At 47.0% G+C, this 14,080-nt stretch overlaps 1 protein-coding gene and 2 long non-coding RNA genes across 5 annotated transcripts; 2 read left to right on the top strand and 1 right to left on the bottom strand.

Annotated features, from left to right (window-relative positions):
- The first annotated feature begins 2,705 nt into the window (after window positions 1–2,705).
- Window positions 2,706–7,022, top strand: LOC125169065 (uncharacterized). The gene is made up of 3 exons (XR_007153429.1): window positions 2,706–2,792; window positions 5,299–5,373; window positions 6,936–7,022. It is a non-coding gene; the product is annotated as an uncharacterized LOC125169065 (long non-coding RNA).
- Window positions 6,688–9,129, bottom strand: SIX6 (SIX homeobox 6). Of its 3 annotated transcripts, none has more exons than XM_047864672.1 (2): window positions 8,261–8,898; window positions 6,688–7,138 (listed from the first exon to the last, which is right to left on the bottom strand). In XM_047864672.1, exons 1-2 carry the CDS (start codon window positions 8,830–8,832, stop codon window positions 6,970–6,972), a joined length of 741 nt encoding a protein of 246 aa, XP_047720628.1. In that variant the 5' UTR covers window positions 8,833–8,898; the 3' UTR covers window positions 6,688–6,969. The 3 variants fall into 3 exon arrangements, 2 of the variants coding, with proteins under 2 accessions (XP_047720628.1, XP_047720627.1); XM_047864671.1 differs by lacking the exon at window positions 6,688–7,138 and adding an exon at window positions 7,159–7,443; XR_007153427.1 differs by lacking the exon at window positions 6,688–7,138 and adding an exon at window positions 7,387–7,443 and having other exon boundaries at window positions 7,833–9,129.
- LOC125169064 (uncharacterized) lies at window positions 9,049–13,627 on the top strand. The gene is made up of 2 exons (XR_007153428.1): window positions 9,049–11,162; window positions 12,330–13,627. It is a non-coding gene; the product is annotated as an uncharacterized LOC125169064 (long non-coding RNA).
- Window positions 13,628–14,080: the final 453 nt, after the last annotated feature.

Here is a 14,080-nt window from a genome sequence, read left to right as displayed (position 1 = left end):
AATGACGAGCAGCGCCAACCAGAGTTAAAAGCCTAAGAAAGAGTGATGTTGTATTAGCACAAGTTCACCCATTATCAAGGTTGGGAAACCAACATACTGGGTCTTCCCTGCTAGGGGTGGTGAGCAGAGCTGCTTCTAAAAACAGCATTTAGCATTCAAATTCAATAATATTCCAAATGTGTAGATGACATCTATTAAAACACAATTTTTAAGGGGAGTTGTACAGCTTATTTCCGTGGCCTAGCATTTAACCAGTAAAAATGGGAAAAGGGAAGTTCCATTCACTGAATACCTATTATATGTGAGGGTCTGGTCTAGGTGCTTTATCGCAAACATTCACGACGTCCCTGGATATTATCAACTTCATATTGTAGAAGTAAAAGTGAAGGCTCAAAGAGTTGAGTGACTTGCCCAAATCCACAGTGATTAGCAAGGTCTCTTTGATTCCACCATTTTAGGCATCAGTCTATTGCTACATGCTATTTACAGTATAGTTTTCCTTTTCCTATTTGCTTGTCTGTTTTAAATGGATGAATCCAGCTCGTAGCATCACATTTGCCTGCAAAAATTATTTTGTAGATCAGATGTCTAGTGTATATGCATACGCCTTTAGTTCAAATGCATACTTTATCATGAATTTATGGAAAGTCAGTATATCGAATGCCATAGAATCTGCCTTAAATGGTACTTAATTTGAATGGACAAATCTTTAATAGGAATTTTAAATATCTGAAAATGTTTGAAATGCATAATAAACTAGTTACCACCAACCAGACTGTTCATGTATCAAATTAATATGCACAGTCTAAACTTAGATATTTGATTTCATGCTAAAAATCTCAGGGCTATTCTCTTCAGTCTGAAAAACATATAGTAAATCAACATTCTGAGGTTGCAGGCTGAGAGTGCCAGGCTAAAATGACTTTCCAAGAGGCAGCTGTATCTATATTTTATCAGAACTCAAGATTACACACAGTTCACTTCCTTCTGTCCATTAAAATTTAAAATTCAGATGAGTTTAGCAACCAGTGGATTTTCACAGGGCTTTTGTGATTTAAGATTGTAATGAAAATTCTGTTTTTCACCCCTTAGCCTAAGCATGGAGGTGGAATACCAATCCAAGATCTTAAAATTGGACACTTTGAATTTGTTATTTTGTGTGTTTATGTTTTAATTTGTAGGTCAAGACTAAAGTGGGGGTGGGGGAAGGAGAGAGACAAAGAAAGGAGTTATTTTGTAAGAAGAAACCTTTTTCATAACAGACAAAAATATTAGGAATTATATTTTATAGGGTTCAGAGGGTATAATAAATAGAATTTTCTAAACCTAAGGAGATGACTCTTACCTTACTGTTTGGGAAAAATGTGTGTGTGAGAAGTTAATTTTCATCTTATGAACTCCAAGCCACAGGGTTCTAAAAAAACCATATACTCAGAGGGGGTATCATCCCAGAGAACCTGACAAGTAGGTAAGAGCTTGTAACCTGAAGTATTTAAGTGAACTCTGGGTCCAGGTTCTATTTGCCATTTTCGCTGTTCAAATGAACTCAGAACTAGCAGCGCTCCTCCACTAATTCGGGACAGGTTTTAACGAAGACCCATTAATTATTTCAGTTTAAAAATATTTATTGAGCACCTACTTCTAGGCCAGCCCTGGGAATATAAAGATGAATAAAATTCAATCCCTGCCCTTAAAGAGCTTACACTCTAGCGGGAGGTGGGGGGGGGGGGGGGTGGAATTCAAACGTATGGACAAATGCACAAATATATCACAGCAGTTAAAATTAGATAAGGTACTGTGAGACCGCTAAAGAGGAAGTAGAGAAGTCTCTGTGGGGAGCCCGCTGAATCAAGAAAGACTCCTGGGAAGTGGGCTCGGCTTCCAGGACCGAACGGTTAGCCGTCGAGGTGTCGGGGGCTGTTAGGTCGGCAGAGGAAGTGGAAACCGCGCGAGCAGAGGCACACAGCGTGAAACTGCTTGCTGTGCTCTGGGATGGCCCTCACACCGCTTTGTCTTCGAACCAGGAGAAAAGGAGGGGTGTGGGGAGGAAACCAGTTCGATCCCTGACGCTGGGGTAGGTCTAAAGAGGTTTGGGAATATAAATCCTAGCAGATAGAGAGCTGCCCGGCATGATTCTGGGGAGATTTGTAGGAGCCGAAATGGGAGCGGCCAAGTTTCTGAAAGACCGGGGCTCCGGTGGCAGCGGGGGCCTGCGGGAGTTTGTGCCGCTGCGGGCATTTGGCTCTCAGGACGCTCTGCTGTGGGTCCCCAACCCCGACGGCTGACCCGCGGATCTTCGGGGCTCGCAAAGCCCTCTCGAGGCCTCAGAGCCTGCAGATCCCACTCCCTGAGTATGGAGCCTCTCTGCGCTCCGGTCACCGCTTGGGCAACTCACGAGAGCCCGCGGTGACAACTGCCGTTCCCTGGTCCGGGGACACCAGCACGCTTACCGCTGCCGGTCGCGGGCGACCCTGCCCGCGCAGCCTCCTCACGCGCAAGGCGGACGCGCGCCGCAGCAACCCGCGCAGGCCCAGACCCCCGCGGCGCATCGTCTTGCACGAGGCGGGCGAACCGCCGTAGCGCCGTCAGAGGCTCGAGGGCGAGCGTGCGCCTTAGTTGCTGCTGTGGCGCGCGTTTGTTTATCGCCTCACCTGGGTTTTTAACCCTTCGCCCTCCCGCCCCTTGGTTTTGAGAGGTTTCTCTCCTCGAGCTGTTTTGGGTCAGGCAGTCTAACAATAGGAGTGGCTCCCGGCCTACACGTCTCTGAGCTCCCAGGGCGCTGGACGGAAAAGGTGGGTGTGTGGAGTTGTCACCTCACGGAGTCGCGATTCGAACCCTGGCGGAGGGAATCACCTTCCCGGTACTGGGGACGCACTATGGAATTCTCCCGGGGAAAAAAGTTCGTGCCGACCTCCTCTCTCAGGGCTGCCTTCCCTAGGGGACCCACGCACCCGCCGCCCCTGCCGCCATTTCCCAGCAGACCTCCAGGGGGCCTCCCGGCCGCGGCCTTCCTGCCGGCCGCTCCGGGCCCCCGCGCGGGGTGGGACGCGCCTCGGCGCCCGGGCCAGTGTGCGAACAATGACCCCTTCTCCCCTCACCGCCGCCTCTTCCCCGACACCGCCCCCCTCGCACCCCCAGGCAAACCTATTAGCCATTCAGGCCGACAAAACCCCGCGGCCCCGCGCATTGTCCCGCGGAGCTCCCGGCCACCGTCATTAGCCCTGATTACGCTGAGCCGCCTGACAGCCCTGCGGGCCGCTCGGCAGACCCCCCATTCACTGCCGCCCCCGGGCCCCGCCTCACAATAGGAGCGGAAATCGTCCGCGCTCCCGCGTCCCGGCTGAATAGAGCAAAAAAGCTGCTTCTCTTCTCCTCCCGCCCCATTCACGTTCTCTTTGGATACAATATTTTTTTCCTTTTTGTTAAAATTAGGGAGAGAGAACGGGGTCAAGGAAGATTTTGATTGAGCTCTTTGCCTGTCATTTGTTTAATGTAAACAAAGAGCAAGTCCTCCCCCACCCCAGCCTCTCATCCCCTCCCTCCCGGATTTTTATAAACAAACTGGAGGAGGGAAAGGGGGCGGTGCGGGGGGGGGGAGGTGGCGAGCGCGGCGGGTGGAAGAGGAGTGGGTCATTAAAGTGGAGGAGAGAGGAACTGCGGCATTTGGGGAGCGGGAGCCATCGCGCTTTTGGTGGAACTGGCGGGTGGTTGAAATATTTATAACCGATAAAGGGGCCTGAGTTGGTTAAATCCTCACATTGGTCAGATCCGTTGAATTGTTAGAATGCAGCTTCCTTCCACTCTGCTGGAGTAATTGCTTTTTGGGAAATTGTTACAGGAAATAAATTTCTTGAGAAGACAGGAAGGAAACCCATCAAATGGAGATTTCTCCAAATTCGGAAACTTTCAGCATTGCTACTACCTGGAATTAAACACAAACAAACAAACAAAAAACCTTTCTAGACTAGGATAAAACTGATATGGGGGGGGAAATCTTAGAAAAAGAGAATTTTTACGATACCTGCCCATGGGAATTTTTGGACCAATTAACATAAATATCTGTGTCATGATTTGGAACAATTTCCAGCACGTGATTATCAAAGAATTGACTACTCACAAGAGCAGTTAAGTGCCACCAGGTTTCAGATAAACGTCTTAAAAATATTTAAAGTCATGTGTCAGCCCTTAAGATTCTAACATGAAATTAGATAAATGAACCTACAGATTGGTGAAACAGAATAGCTACTTTATAACGTAATCCTTAGGCAACATGTTACTTCAAGCAAATTAGGTGTACTTTAAAGGCTTTCACCAAAGCAGGAAAAAAAGCCCTCCATAACTGTTTGGTTTTCTCTTTTTTGTCAAGCTGTAAATGTTATTTAAAAATTATTTGTAAAGAGAAAGCTTAGCTCTTATCAGTGTTACCCTTTTTTTCCTTGAGAATGCAGAATGGACATTTTCTTCTGCTTTTAGGCATCATTTGAACTGGTTGAGTAGGATGGGATTTTTAGAATCTCAAATGCCTCTACATCATTTACTAATTTGTCCTTTCCCTTCCTTCTTGTACCTGGAAACATCAGTTTAAGAGAGAAAACTTGCTATTTTCTCCAAATGCTGGTCTGGGCAGCTCCTTTGTTAGCGTCTGGAGGGTCTGGGGAACAAGAATGGAAGTCTCTTGATATTTCATTGAAGCGCAATACTCCTTTGCAGATTCAGGACTACAGTGAAACAAGGCAAGCACCTACAGGGCAAAATTTAAAACAGCACTCATTCCTAGATGCCTTGCACTTGCTGTACTTGCTTGACCTTGAGAGTGAATGCCTCCTTAAATTTTGTACTCTAGGTGCTTCCATTGCCTCATAGGAGTCCTGGCCTTGCTCCTTGGCATTCAAGGAACTAGGTGGGGAGGGAGGGTATTCTAGGAAGCAAGAGTCGTCAGGAAGCTCTACCATCGTAGCCTTTCTGGACCCACGGAAGGGCATTTGCTTGCCTTCCCGAAGAACGCCATCTTGATCACAAAGATATCCCCACTCCTTCCATCTAGAGCTCTTGTGCAAGAGAGTTTTGGTTGTTAACAATTCTCTGGATAAGGGCCCCAGTATACAATGACAACAATTTATAAAACCCAAATGAGGCCAAATTTGGGTGATTAGAAACCCAAAGTGATTTAGAAACCAAAAATCAACCCTTTTTCATGTCTTTGGTTTCTCTCATATATCTTGTCATATGACTGCTTTTTGTCTTCCATGGCTTCACTTATTTTATCTTATCTGTTTGTTTGTTTATTTATTTATTTAGGTTTGGACATTGGCACTTCTACCTAAATAAGTTAGTAGGCTTCTGAACCAGAGGACATCTGCTAAGGACAGAGAGGTAAATTGAAAAGAGTCCTGTGCGTGTGTGTGTGTGTGTGTGTGTGTGTGTGTCAGGAGGAGCTCAAGGAGAGAAGTTCAGCTTAAGTGATTTAAAGATCAATGTCAAATTTTATAATATGCAACCCATTTCACTAGGAAAAAAAGCTTAAGAGACTCTGGATAACATTTACTTTTTTAGTGCAAGGACATTGTTTAGTTTTCTTTTTTTGGTATGTGTGTGTGCCTGCACAAGTTAAATCCTAAGAATATTTGATAGTTTTAATCGAGGCCATTGCAGGACAAGGAAGCTCTAGATGACTTATTTCATGTTTGATACAGAGATCAGATTTTTAAAATGCCATCCTCTGCAGCCTCTGTTTCACCTCAATATATGACATAACATCCTTTCCTTCATCTAAGTATCCTTTTTGTGGTAAATAATGTTTGATAAAAACCTTCTGCAGCAAGATGTTCATTTAGTTATTAAAACTTCTATCTTTTGTCTTATTTTAATATGAGTTTAATTCTAAATGTAGTATATATCCACTTTAGCATGATGGGGGGGGGGTGCCTATTTTGTATGGGAGAGGGCCTAAAAGGAGATGGAAAACGTTTCTAATTGCAGAGCCTGTGTCAGAATAGTCTTACATTTTTATAAAATAGGACTCACGACTGAGTCCCAGAGTTTGGCTTCTTAAATTATTCCTGAAAACCACTAACATTTCATAAAAGTGAGTGTCAGGTGGACAAGCCATAGTAAACCGTGCTTGGGGATGTGTGGAGTTGCCTTATAGGGGATGCTCATGTTGCCAACTTCTGGGTTTAAATATATGCTACATACGCACATGTACATATATACATACAAACTTACAATTTGTTGGGCAGGTGGTTATGAATCTACCATGGGCCATTTAAAAAATATACCAGGAGACATTAGAGAAAGCAAAAGGTATAGAGAAGACTCTCCGGAGACTATTTGCACAAGGGCCCCCCTGCTTACCTGGTGAAATGTTTTGTTTTGTTTTGTTTTGTTTTGTTTTTTTAAGAATCTGAGAGCAGCTCACTTAATTAAGAAAGGTTGCTCACCAGGTTTTTATTGTTTGGCTTCTTCACACAGAACCCATCTGTTAGAAACCCTGCGCCTTTAGAAACAGCAAGTTCCCAAGATACAGAGAAACCTACCACGGTAGTCTCTTAAATAAGTAAATAAACAGCATATATATGTTTTGTTTTGTTTTTTTAAACTTCAAAGCAAAAGTTATACATATATAACAGCGTCCTTTCGACGTGAAATACCCACGGGAGATTCAGGACAGGCGCTCAGCGTGCAGTTCGGGTTCCGGAGGCATCTCTGCAGTAAAATTCTTGGGAAAAAGCAAAGCAAGGAGAACGTGGCGCTGGGTTGAGCCTCACCGCGGGCCCCTTTGATAGCGGCCGGAGGGCGCCAGTGGAGCCAGGCCGGCCGCCGGGCGGAAACGCGCAACCCGAGCCCGCGGGTCCCTGGCCACCTGGTTTCGGAAGCGCTGGGTTTGCGTGGTCTCTCATCCTCCCTTCCTATTCCATTTTGTGTTGTTTTAATAGTGGATTCTGTTTCCGAGTGTGCTGGATGGGCAGCTCAGATGTCGCACTCGCTGTCGCTGGACGTGATGGAGATGGCCGAAGTGGCGGCCTTGCTGGATAGGCTGGCGGCCGGGCTGGCTGCGGCGCCCAGCACCTCGGGCGTGCCCTCTTCCTCAGCCCTTAGAGCCCGCCCGGAGCCCTGCGACATGACCTGCTGCTGGAGTCTATGGGAAGGAAAGGGACACCAGTCACAGCGCGTAACATAGCTTCCCCTTGCGCCCCCCTGCCCCCCCTCCCCCGCTTTGCTTCCCTTAAGCCCAGAGGCTAGCGGATCTCCCACAGACCCCGGCAGTTAAAGTAGGAAAAGTGAGGCAACGGAAGCCAGGAAGGATTCCACAGCTGGCCGCCTCTCCAAGTAGCCCAGCAGTTGTCCCATCCTTCTTCTGAATCCTTTCTGGGCTCCCCATCTGAGATGCTGGGCTCACAGGTTCGTTCGCGGTTGTTGGCCGCCTTTGTGAGATTTACAATACTGTCAAGATAAATGAAGTGTGGGTGACAAAGGCATATCGGGCTCCGGGATAGGGAACCCATTTCCCATCGTGTGTCTCCTCCAGGCGCACGCTCCTGTCAGTGCCCTACAGTAAGCCGGTCGGACCAACGCTAAAGGCAAAAAGGGCTGTCTGAGGATTGCATGGAGCATTTGGTCCTGGGAGATGAGGCTGGGTTCTTGGACAAAATGTTTGGCTAATTTAGAGCCACACGCTGAGGAAGCGACAAACCTCAACTGACTATAGTTTGCTATTTTGAGGCAGAGTTGTCCACGCAGAAAGAGAACTCATCTTTCATCCAGAAGTCTATCGAAAATTATTTTCAAAGCATTAGAGAATGCATCTGGGCTTTTAAAACGACAACACTGACCTGCCACATTGCTAATAAGTCAGGCTTCGCTTAATAGGAGCCTGGGCCCAGGCTGACAAGAATTAGCTTTGGTCCTTGGGGGTCCCTAAATGTTGCTGGAATTTTAATGTTTACACATTTTAATGTTTAATCTTTCCTCTTTTCAATGCAGCCTTGGTTTTATGACTGGAACCAGCGGCTGGGGCGACCCCCTAAGTTCCAAGAATGAGGGAGAGAATGGAGAACCAAGAGCCCGGAAGGAACTCCCCCCGCCCCCCGCCCCCCTTACCCGCCCAGGATCCCAGAACGCAGTGGGCTCATAACTGAAGACAGACTGAGCTCTCAACTCCTTCGGATCCAAGTCGCTGGGCCCTGGGAAAGGGCCCCTGGGGCGCCTTCGCCCGACCCACCAGGGTGAGCGCAAGGAGCGTAGGCCTCTAGGTACCGACCTGTTCTTGGCTGCAGCCGCCCGGTCCCTTTGTCGGCGGTTTTTGAACCAGTTGCCCACCTGCGTAGGGGTCAGTCCGGTTGCCTGGGCGAGCTCACGCTTTTTGCTGGGGTTAGGGTATGGGTCCTGCAGATACCATTCCCGTAGCAGATGCCTCGTGCGCTCCTTGAAGCAGTGTGTCTTCTGTTCGCCGTCCCAAATGGTGCGCGGCAGCGGGAACTTCTTCCTCACGCGGTACTTGTCCACCGGCCCCAGGGGCCGTCCACGCAGCTTCTCAGCCTCCTGGTAATGCGCTTCGAGCCACAGCGCCTGCAGCTTGGCGTGCGACTCCTTGGTGAACTTGTGGTTTTCCAGGATATGATAGAGCTCGCGGTAGTTGCCGCCGTGAAAGGCCACGATGGCTCGCGCGCGCAGCACCGATTCATTCTTGTTGAGGGCCTCACAGGCCGCAGGGGCCACGGGCAGCGACCAGAGGAAGCGACCCAGGCGCTCTACGTCGCCGCTCTCCTCCAGAGTCTCGCATACCCCGGCCACTTGCTGGGGACTGAAATTCAAGATGGGCAACTGGAACATCGAGGCAGCGCCGACTGCAGCGGGGGCGCGGAGAGCGGAACCGGACACGCAGCAGATGTCGGCGGGCCTGGCGGGGTGCGCCAGGCTCTCCTCGGTGAAGCGGCTTAGGGCAGCCGGGACGCACGACCCGGGCAGCGCGGCGGCGCAACGGCTGGGAGCGAGCGAGCAGGAGGGATTGGAGGAGGTGCCGGCCCCGCCGCCCGGGTTCGGCTGGGCTCCGTTAGGGCACGCAGGCCGGCGAACTGGCGCCGCTACTGGAATGGGCGGATTGGCGGCGCGGGCGCCATGGAGACCCCCTGTCAGTCACTGGCTCTCTCTGCCAATCAAGACTGCGACCAGCGCGCCCGGGTCATTTCAGCACCTCCCCGCTCTCGACAGCGCCCGCCGTTTACCCGTGGACTTTTCCTCAGTATTTTGCAGAATCTGGAGGAGGAAAACACTGGAGAGTGGCTGGGAGAAAGGGGAAGGCAAGAACAGCAGCCTTTCAATACCCTCATCCAGCCTTGTTCCTCCACCCCCGCCCCCCACCCTTGCCAAAAGAGGCAGTGGTGCTACAGGAATCCACTTTGGAGTGATGCGCTGCCTGGGTCAAGAGGTCTCCAGAGGACAATGAGGACTGGGCCAAATCGAAATCCTCCAAGAATTCGCCAAGTTTAATTGTAATGAAACAGAAAACTTTGGGGGGAGCGCACGAATGGGGAGGGAGGGAAATAGATCACCCCATTTCCCCCCAGCATCCATCCCCGCATGCATTTCCCCCTTTTCCAGCTGCAAAGCAGCCGAGTGGGAAGCGAATCTGAAGCAGAAGGAACGGGACCAGGGATCTGTTAAGAGGTCAGTTTGGGCTATCCCCACCATCTTCAAAAGCCTCCTGAAATCATTTTAAATACGAGCTAGAACAACTGTCACACCTGATAACACAGGTGTTGACCATGAAGTCAAACACTCAAGAAAGGGAGTTGCACCTCCCCAAAAGTTTATACTTTTCAGCAGTAACCCCCCTCCCCAGTTTAATGGACTTCAACAAATGTGCAGCCTAGCCACATCTAGAGTGAGAAGTCACGGGTAGGTCAGGACAGCAACTTAAAAGCTTATTTCAAAGATCTTTTTTAAAAATATTGATTTGCTCTTCTTGCAGGCTGATTTTGCCCTACCCTGTGTTAGAACATTTAACTCGAGCTGAGCTGGGAATAGAAACTGTAACCTTGGCCTTTTTGCCCCAGAGGAATTCCGTACAAGTAGAGAAAGGGGAATCACAGAAATGGGGGTGGTGGTGGAGCAGAAAACCCTTTCTAAGCTGCTGAGCACTGACCCCTCCTGCAGAGAGGAAGGGCCTTCTAGGCAGCTCCGCCTTAGGGCCAGCAGATTGAATTGGCAACTTTTATTGATTCCCAATTGACATCCACATCATACCATTTTCTGAGGTCTCTGTCAAAAGAAACCATGATCTCACCTGGGCCTTTGATAGGGGCTTGTTTAGTGTGAAGAAAATAATTGGGAGAGGGGAGTCCTTCGAAAATGCCTGGAAAACTATCGTTGGGTCCATCCCTAAAGGAATCAGATGGGAATATTCACCTCCGAACTGGACTGGACCCGGCTGTCTTTTCTTTAGTATCAAGTACAATTTGTATGCGGCTTGTACAGCTCTGGTAAATCAGAAGGCAGATAGATAGCACAGATGGTTGGAGGTGTCAGGTCAGATTATGCTACGCCTGAGTGCAGGGCAAAGCTCGTTCTGACGGAAAACCCTGATATTATTTTCACAGATCTTCACAGTTCACTCGAAAAAAATAGCCTAGGTTGGGGGGGGGGGGGAGGAGGAAGCCCTGCAACCATTTACATCATTTCTGTGAGATTGCTAGCCGCCTCGATGCAGAGGCTTTCTTTTCTAAGAGTTCATTTTCTTGAAATGCGACAGGGCAGGGGCAAAATACAGAGGGCGGTGAGTATAATGTCAAAGCACAAATCTTCCCTAGCTTGGGGCGATTTCCAAATTCGCAGAAGAAACAACTTTTAGTGGAAACATCGAACACAAGTGCCCAAAATACGCAGTATAGAAAACCCGGGCTTTGGGGATCGGGCAAGGGTGAAGCGGAACCCAGGAAGGCGGTGGTTCCCGGCACTGGCACTTCTGGCCAGGGAAAGAAAGAATCGCCTCGCTCCAGTTTGCGCAAGTTTCTTATTTTTCCCTCTCGGGGTGTCTCCCCTGCTGGCTCCCCTTAGCAGAATGGCTTCACGCTCACCTTCCACGCGGAAGAAGCCGAAAGTCTGGGACACCCTACAGCCCCGAACCCAGAGAGGACCCCAACACCTGCACTTAGCCGCTGGAGGTGAGAAGTTGCCGGTACCCCCAGGGGACCTCGCCTCCCCCGCCCTTTTGTGGAACAGTTTGAAAACCGAATTCGGGGGGAAACTGGCTTCTTATCCTTAGTTTTCTTGAGCAAGTTGTGTTAATTTTCCAAGTCTACCTTCCCTCTCCAGGAAATGGGAATATCCCGTTTCTTGGACAACGGTTCTGCAAATATTGGGGGAGAGGGCGCGTTGGCTTCTGTGCGTTTGGGGCTCTCAGGCAACGGGGACCAAAATCTTAGGTTCTCTGCGCTGGAGCGGAGGGAAAAGGGCGCTGGCCAAGGGTTGCAAAGTCCCAGTTCCTCCAAGACTCCCTGTCTGGACGCTAGGCGTTCGGGGTATGAGAAGTGTCTAGAGGCCGGGGTCTACTGTCAGAAGAGCCTATCTTCGCCATCCCAGGGGATTTGGTTTAATTTTATTAACTCAAACGAATAAATTACCTCTGGGAAAGTTGGTATCACGTATACATTCATCACACACAGAAGAAATACATACTCCCCCACACACCCCAATCCCTGATAATGAAAAAAGCTCCGCCGGGTTCCTTAAAAATAATCCCGTTGTGGACAAGGCGGTGACTCCCCCCCCCCCCCCCCCCCCCCCCGCGCCTTAAAGCGCCAGGTGAAAGTTGTACCTTAGGGTTGACTGCTTAATTTTACGGAAAGATAGATTTTTACCAGTTTTGAAACTTTGCACCAACCATCCGGGCAAACGCCTGCTTGCCATCCCCAACTTTATTTTTCTTTTGCGTTTGACCAGGAAACCTAGAAAGCTCAGCGGCCGCCCCTGGCGTCAGGCCTATCTGGGCAGATTTGCAACTTTCTGTGGTTGGTTTGCATCTAGTAGATTTGGGAGGCCTTGGGCAGAGGCTAGGTTCTCGCTGGGAATCCAAAGATTCTATTCCGCTTTCTGAAGACTCAGTTTTACTTCACAAGGGAAAAATATGGAGAAAAAAGCTTGTAGAAGACAATGCCCCTGGGCAGATTCTGTGTTTAATTATTCAGTGCGGCAGCAGCAGAGCAAAGTACTCACCCCGCACCACCCCCGGAGGTTGTGAGGTTCATACCAGAGATCTTCAGAGTTCCGTCTGGGATTTCTTGTGCTCATCGATCTCACCCCTCGTTTTGCTCTTTCTGATTTTCCTCTAGAGTAGAGACACACGTGGAGCCCCCGTTACACCTTGCTGAATGGTTTGCCAGCTGAGAGCGCTGCTTAGAGGTCAACACAGTCTTATCTCTTGTTTTGTTTTGTCTGTTGTCCTGTTTTATCTTTGACTTTTTTCTAAATCAAACACATGTAAAATAAGTGGTATATTTTCGTTTTCTTTCCTACATAATTTAACATAGTCAGGGATTTGAAGAATGTAGTCACTGAGGCATCTGAATTCCTTGATAAAGACATTTGTGCTGCATGTGAGAGTCATAGACTGAAAGACAATGAGGTCCTAGCCTTTTGTGTAAATTCATTTTGACTTTTGGGGGAGAGATCTTGGTTTCCCTTTCCTTGGCCTCAAAGCTGTGTGTTGCCGGTGGGTGAGAATAACATAAAAAAGGATCTGGGAAATTTATCCATGGTTTATTTTTAAGATCTAGAAAGTTTAAAAAAGCATTTTACTGTCTTTGAATTTACAGTATTAAATTCACTTTCAAACATTTATTCATATATTTAGTATTGTGATTTTCAGATGATACCATATGCATAATATAGAAATGTTTGTTTCTGTATTTGGTTGTCTAAATCTTTAGATTTTAGAATTAATTCAATATCCTACTTTTAAAGTGCTTACTGTCCTAATAAGATCCCAAGGTAGATTGTGCTATTTCATGCATTCTTCCCCTGCCAGTATGCACCTTGTAACAAAGAACAGAGATGCCTCTTTATTGTGTATTCTTGAGAACAAACACCATTTAAGAAATATTTTGTAGATTTCCTGGCACTGTGAGATTGACTGGCAAAAATTATTACAATTCAATAATTTAAGAGATTGAAGTATATTTGTTGTTATTTGCAAAATTATTCACCAATTATTTTTTAAATGACGTAAAATTGCATATGTTGTCAAGTGGAGGGAATTTGTATAAGTTTAAATGTGGGAAGATGTACCATTTGAAAGTGGTTATTAATTAGCAGTAATGTGTTTTTTAAAAAATGTTAGGCTGACTATACAACTCTGTTTCGACTTCTAGTTTGTGGTTAATCCTAGGCATTTGTATTTAAACCAAAGAGTATATTTCAAGGCCTATTTCTTGTTTAAACTATGCTCTTAAATTCACTTTTCTCTTTCTTCTGCTTCTGTGGCATAAGTCTAAATCTGCATGGGACTAACTATACCACAGCATAGCTTGCTTAAGACTATATATCAATGGGCTCTTGTATGAAGGATTAATGCTTTAAAATGTAACCTGCATGTCACTAATAAACACTTTATTATCAGTAATGAAAATTAGTTGAATGAGTGAAAGAACGATTAATTCATACTTCTCTACTGGAACTTTATTTTTTTCCACCAGCAAATTATTTTTGGCCATTTTCAAATCCCAGATCTAAAACATACATAGAAACTTTAAAATTTAATGAAGTGAAAGAATGCAAGTTTGTTTATGCCCTTTGGGATGAGCCAAACATTATTCATGTAAATTGTATGTGTGGCACATACATGTATTGATTACATGTATTATATGAGTAAATAACCATTTTCTTCTAATACTGTAAAATCAAATAGAGGTATTAGCCTCTAATAAAAACCAAATTCTCCTAGTAATCCAGTTGGTTAGCAGAAAATAGTTTTAAAATACATATATACATACATAAAAATATTGTGTTGTAAAAATACATTTACATGGCATCTTACCTTTCAAAACAGCAAATCTCAACAAAGAGCAATATTACTCCCCCTTTC

The sequence above is a fragment of the Prionailurus viverrinus genome, chromosome B3 (genome assembly GCF_022837055.1).
Source record: "Prionailurus viverrinus isolate Anna chromosome B3, UM_Priviv_1.0, whole genome shotgun sequence".
NCBI classification, from domain to species: domain Eukaryota; kingdom Metazoa; phylum Chordata; class Mammalia; order Carnivora; family Felidae; genus Prionailurus; species Prionailurus viverrinus.
This window is presented reverse-complemented; position numbering and strand designations above follow the sequence as displayed.